Source organism: Hipposideros armiger, unplaced genomic scaffold (assembly GCF_001890085.2).
Source record: "Hipposideros armiger isolate ML-2016 unplaced genomic scaffold, ASM189008v1 scaffold_8, whole genome shotgun sequence".
In the NCBI taxonomy this organism is placed as follows: domain Eukaryota; kingdom Metazoa; phylum Chordata; class Mammalia; order Chiroptera; family Hipposideridae; genus Hipposideros; species Hipposideros armiger.
In genome coordinates, this window is record NW_017731358.1 from 3,709,610 (window position 1) to 3,716,293 (window position 6,684).

A 6,684-nucleotide genomic window follows, 5' to 3' on the forward strand; every position below is an offset into this window, starting at 1 on the left:
ATATATATATATATATCCCATTTACTTCAAGAACAAATATAAATAAATACTAAAAACATGTAAGTATTTAGGTATATACACAAGTATGTATACACAAGTATGTATAGTAAAAGAAAAACATGTGGAAGAAATCCTTATGGAAAAAAAGAGTGTGATTAAGATTAAGAGAGCTTTCACTTTTTAAAATCTATATATTTCTGTACTGTTTCAAATTTTTCATTAAAAAATATTTATGTATTGCTTGTGTTATTATTAGGCTGAAGATCTGGGAAACACTGACTTCATCGTCCATCGTCCACTTAATCCACCAATTCATCTGACTGTTATTAAATACCTGCTATGTGTCTAACACTTGAAACAGGTAAAATGATAAATAATTCTTAAATTACAGGGTACAGGACCCTGAGTCTACTAGTCTACCAGATATTTTTGTCAGTAAAAGTCTGTGAGATTGCTCTAGAAATTCTTCTCTGTAACAACAAATTTGGAATTGTGTACTGAAAATTCATTAGCTTTCTTAGAAGGTTGTATTACGGGTGAACTGGAAATTTCTCCTTATTCATCCAACAGGGATACTTTGAAAGGCTCCATTCAGCTTGGTTTGTTATTAATATCGGAAAGACTGTTTCAAACCATTTCAGCCACATATAATTTGCACATGAAGAAATCAGTAAATAAATATATGGAAAAATGGTCAATTCTACTAGTAAGCAAAAAACGCAAAATAAAATAACTCATTAGCTTAGCAGACTTTTAATAATATCTAAAATGACTAGTGCTGTGGAGAATACCTAGAAATTAGTTCCTGCATACATTGTNAAAAAAAAAAATCCCCAAACTAGTCTTCCTGTGGAGCTGTGTCCCCCATCTTTACTATGTGTGGGTTAGCCTAACATCTCATTTCTATCTTGTATTTATAATTTATATTCCTACCTGTTTCCCAGAAAAGGAGCTGAAGTAACATAATAAGATATGTATATATAACATTATATATATCATATATAAAATAAGGTTATATAATAAGATATATATTCCAGCTACCACCCCCCCAATAAAAACTAAAGTGATTATCTAAAAACTAAAGCAATAATGTTAAAACTTCACTGTGTATATATTATGCTAGACACTTGATAAACATCTTGTAATTCCTGTTGAACACTTTTGTTCATAAGAGGTTTTTCACTATAGACCAATTGAATAAAATCAGAATCAGATGTTTTACAGGAATGACTGAAGTTTTAATGCATCACTGTAGCCACGCCCATGAACTTTTTCCTGGTAAGAGAGAGCAAGAGGAATCTTCACAAGGCTCCTAGAAATATTTCTTTTCAGCAAAATTTTTTCGAAATCTGAAAAAGCCCTAAATCAATGGTATAATCCTAATTCAGGGTTTGAAAATGAGTATAACAGGCCAAGTGAAATCACCAGGCCACATGTGGGAATGTCCGAATAAAAACAGCCTGCAGGTGAGTTATCTGATGGTAAAGGATGTTTCTTAACTCCTTCAGGTCCTCCTCTGGGATACCAGAGAAGACAGAAGATGCTGGGTCGCTACTTCTTGCTTCTCCTCTTGTCCTTGGCTTTACCTTTACCTTTTGAATCCTTGCTGTCATCTACGTCCTTCTTAGGCATTCTGAAGCGTCCAATTTCCTTCCGTACCACAGTGCCTCGCCACCATGCCTGGAGCTGGAAGGGAAAGGAGGGGTGAGTACAATTTATAGTATGCCTGACAAGCTGCATTCTTCCTGCATAAGGGGACTGTTTTTTGACAAAGTAGCCTCTGTCTGAAGAATGGTCTTTGAGACATGGAAGTGACCAAGCACGCTATCTCTATTGATAGCTCCCTTGAGTATCTTGGTCACTGGACATAACTGTTCTGAATACAGTCTGGGCTACTTTAAAATCAGGCTAAGCCCTAAAGACTAGGGGAGCAAACCTAGTGAAAAGAAAACAAAAGTGGTCTTCAGCTAGTTCTTACATTTTTGCTTTCAATTGAGGACTCCTGACAAAAGAAAACACCATAGGAGCTCGATAAATACTTGTTAATTGTACATCTGACTCCCAATGGAAAACTCAAGTTTGGATTTGGATACCTGGTCCTGAATGTACTTTAAAGCATACTTTCTTAACCCACCCCCTAAGTCACATCCCCAACTACAGTTTGCATACTCGGCAGATACTCCTCTTTCAGAGACAAGGGCACTCCTCAGAACAACAGTTTCAGTCCAGCTAATGTTACTACTTTAAACTATTTCCCAGAATCTGACCTGCTAGTTTCATCATCACTAACACAATTTCATATAAAACTAAAATATCTCTATTTTTTTTTCTAAACTACTTATCCCCTCCCTCCACCTTTTTTGAAAACAGCTCTTATCAGAACCTAGCAGATAGCCTGGGCTAACATAAATAGGGTTTTAAGAAGCAAAGGTATATTAGAACTCCTTCAAGAGCTGTTTTGGTTAGAAATAGTATTCTTAAATTTGACCACTGGGCACAAGTTCTTGGTTTTGCTTCTGCTAACCACCTCTTTTCCCCTGGATTAAGAGTTGAGGTCATGTCTTTTTCTGTTAGCTGTCTCCCTGCCCCATGGACTGTGTTAAATTCCAGTAACAAAGGCCATGCCTCCTCACAGATCTCCTGTGTTTGATAATAAATGAGAGACACTTTCCATTACTGTGTTAGGCCAGCTATAAAATTGAAGGGGCCCCAAGAAGCTTCCTACCTTTAGGACACTCTTCAATTCCAAGATATCCTGTTCTAGCTTTTTTCTGCTTTTCTCCTTTTCCATGCGGTCTTCAATGATGATTTGTTCACACTCCCTTAGCTGTAAAAGTGGAGACATTAATCATGTTATATGGCTAACTCTCTTGGCTAAGCTGTGGCCCAGCCAGCCCTGCAATTTTAATATAAAGTTTTAAATGAAGCATGCCAAATCTAAAGATAAACCAAAGAAAAGAAAAAACTTACTGGATTACTATATTGTAAATAGTCACATATTAACTTTGTAATTGTTCCCCAAAATTTTCAGTTTGAATAATTCAAATTTGCCTTAATCTTTCATAAAAATGAAATACTAACTTGATGTATGATTAATGACCTCAGAATTATGTAATTTTTTAAAGCTGTGTCTTTAAATATACACATGAAGATAGCCATCTTTTAAAAGAGAAATTTGGAACATTCTACAATTGATGAAACCATAATCAGAAGCATTTGGGAAATCATAATTTACTAATCGTCTTCGGAGACCATAAAGTGGAAATAATAACAGTATGTCTTTCAAGAGGTTGTGAGGGTTAAATAAGCTATATATGTGAAATACTAGTAAAGTGCCTGGGACAGAGCAAGTACTATTTAAGTGTTAGCTGCTACTATTGTCCCCATCATCAATGTCATCATTGTCACCTTAGTCATCATCATTGAAAAAGAATCTCATTGGTTTATGGGCTCACCTCCATTTTGTAACCAAAAATAACATTACCCAGCTACTGTAGCTTAGCTACCATCCACTCCTCAGTGCTCGGGCTTACACGATCGAGACTGCTTCCTTACCATCTTTGCGAGTTCTTGAAGGTGTGCTAAATCACTGGCCTTAGCAGATTTAAGAGCATTCAGTTCATTCTGTTTCATTTCTGTATCTTTATCATACTTCTCCATCCAGAACTCTAGTTTCTCCTCAAGTTTCTATTTGGAAAGAACATTAAAACATGGCTTGTGCCAGATACAAAACAGTATATACTGTATAAAATCATTTATATAAGGCTCAAGAACAATCAAGACTTCTATAGTGGTAGAAGTCAGAATTGTGTCTACTTCTGAAGGGAGGGTTGGTTTATTAACTGGGAATGGGGTTATGAAGGAGACTTCTAGGATGCTGTAAATGTGCTCTATATCTCTGGGTGGTTACAGGAGCATTCTCATATATACATAAAAATTTGCCAAACTGTATACTTAATATTTGTGTAATTTACTGTATGTTGCTCAATTTAAAAATGGGGAAAAGGGCCTTTCCAGGTGTCTGGATAAGAAAAGTTGCAGTGAAGAGGAAAGGAATAAAGGGTAGGTAAAAAATTCCAAATGATAAAGAATGGCATCAGACATCTCTTTGATTGGTAACACTAAATACTAGTTGAGAAGGGTGCAATGTCTTCAAAATTCTAAAAGATAATGTGAATCTAAGATTTTATACCTAGCCACCCTAGCATTCAAATGTGAGGGAAAAAAAGAATATACCTAGTTTTTCTGAAAGAGTTGTTCAAGAATGTATTTTAGCAAAATAAAATGAAAGATATGTATATAAGAAACAGGAGAGAAACCAGTAAAAATGTATATTTAACTTATATATTATACTTTTTAATCATAATCTGGAACTAAAATCCTAAATTAGGCAGTATACTCTAGTGGAAAGAGCACAAATAAAAAACCAGCATGATGGAAAAAGACAGACTTACTCAATAAAACCAAAAGATAGTTTTTGTGAAGACCAATAAAATGGTCAAATCTTTGGCAAGTCTCAGCTAGAAAAAGGGAAAGAAGACACAAATTTTAAAAAATGAAAAAATGATAAATACAGAAATAAAGGAAAATTTTACATTGTTAGAGACTGTAGAGCCCAGTTTTACACTAATAAATTTGAAATGAATGTTTAGATTAAATGGATTAAATGTTTAGATTAAATGTTTAGATTAAATGTGTCTAGGAAGACACAGTTACCAAAAATGACTCAAAAAGAGATTTTTTTAAGTGAAGACATCAATAATCATTAACAATATTGAAAAGGTAGCCAAATATCTCCCTTTTAAAATGATACCCAGACAAGATTGTTTATGACTGAATTTTAACAGATTCAAGGAAAAGAGACTCTACAATAATTTGTTCTATTTATACTTTCAGGTTTCAGAGCATAAAAATATAGAAAACTTCCCAATTCAAGCTGCCAAGCTAGCATAACTGATGGCAACACAACAAACACCAAAAAGTAAATCTATAGGTTAATCTCATTTATGGAATATCTAAATAAAAAATAAAAACCTACAAATCAAATCTATCAGTCTAATAAAAGAATAGTACATTATGACCAAGTAGGGTTTAGTCCAGGAATTTAAAGATGAGTCAACATCAACAAGTACATTAATGTATTTTACTTTATTAACATATTAAAGGAAAAAATATCTCAATTGATGAAAAGAACACTCATCCTGATTAAAAAGAAAAAAACCCCAGCAAGGTGAGACCAAAAGGAAATTTCCTTGAATTTCATTAACTTAATCTACCATTAACCTACAGAGCAAACCTCATACAATCCCCATTTTTGCCAGTGTTCAATTTATTGCCTCTCAGCTCCAAATTCATCCTTCACTGGCCAGCTTTGTGAAATTGGATGCTTGCTGTAAATATTACTCTTTTGGCAGCTGGCAGGCACAATGTTAACATTTGTCAGTAGAGGGTGCTGGAGGAATGTGACAGGAGAGCTTTTTTTCTTGTTTCCACAGTGCTTCCTCTATTGTTCCTGGGGCGTGGCTGACAATGGCATGTCTGTGGGACACTCCGGGCACTTGTTCACCAACAAGTTTTACTGACAAGGGGATTCTCACTTACCAAACGCTGTCCACAGCCCTGCTAGCCAGCTTTGTCTCACTAGCTGTGAAGCAGCTCTGACTCAGGACAACAAAGCAAAGAGCTCTGTTGAATCCTTCCTTAGATAGTATCCTTCGGCCCTAGGGTGTTCTTTAGAGTTCGCTTTTATCCCTTCTTTGTAGCCAATCCCTTATTACTAGTCAATGATTCTTTTGTTAAATCTTCCCTGCTCAAATTACTTGTCTGGTTTGCCACCTAACTGGACCATAATGATACTGAATTGGTACTAAAAATAGTTTATTTCCTACCTTCTAATTCACATGTCTTACTAAGGCATCTAAAATCCTTGCTACTTCCTGGTCATTAGATACAATCAACATAATGCAGTGGACTAATGCAACGTTCTGTGCAAAGTCAAAGCAAACAGTATCTCTGCAGACCATATTATAGCAGAGAAGAGAACTCACGTAACCCTAATGTGAAACTTTGAAGGTGTATTGTTGTGCTAGATCCTGAAATTGAACATCCCTTTTGAAGGCATCTGCCTCAAATGTAGTTATTATCACAGGATTTTCAGGGAAAGGAAGACTACTCTTAGACACAGGAGGTCAGGCTACATCCACTGGCAAGGCTACCTCAAAGTAACTTGAGGGTTCAAGATTGTCAATTATATTTGAGTTCAGCCTGATGTTCCCATTCCAAGTTTCAGGGTCCTATTCTTTCTCAATCAACGCCCTAACTTGCACATGACAAAACTGACATGATTATGAACTCATGTGTAATACTAACTGAAATACTATTAAAACCAAGAATAGAAAAATGGTACTCCATTATCACTACTATTAATATTACACTTGACATTCTATCTATAAAATAAGCCACAAAATGGAATGGCATAAATAATGAAAAGGAAAATATAAAATTGATACTATTTGCAGTCAATAAGATTTTCTACCTAGAAAACCCAAATGAATCAACTGAAAAACCATTAAAACTAATATGAGAGGACATAAGGAATCTAGACCAATATAAAAAATGAATAGCCTTTTCATAACCATGCACTTAGAGTCATGTCCAAGAATGTTTATCATTGTTTTAATAGCA

The 6,684-nt window shown here is 35.0% G+C and overlaps 1 protein-coding gene across 1 annotated transcript in view; it reads right to left on the reverse strand.

Annotated features, from left to right (window-relative positions):
* Positions 1-841: 841 nt before the first annotated feature.
* DRC9 (dynein regulatory complex subunit 9) overlaps positions 842-6,684 on the reverse strand; it is a 32,334-nt gene continuing 26,491 nt past the window's right edge. Inside the window, exons 8-10 of the mRNA XM_019650862.1 lie at positions 3,556-3,687; positions 2,726-2,827; positions 842-1,686 (exon numbers count right to left, since the gene is read on the reverse strand). Coding sequence (XP_019506407.1) covers positions 1,552-1,686; positions 2,726-2,827; positions 3,556-3,687 — 369 coding nt within the window. The 3' untranslated portion in view covers positions 842-1,551. The remainder of the gene's footprint in view (positions 1,687-2,725; positions 2,828-3,555; positions 3,688-6,684) is intronic.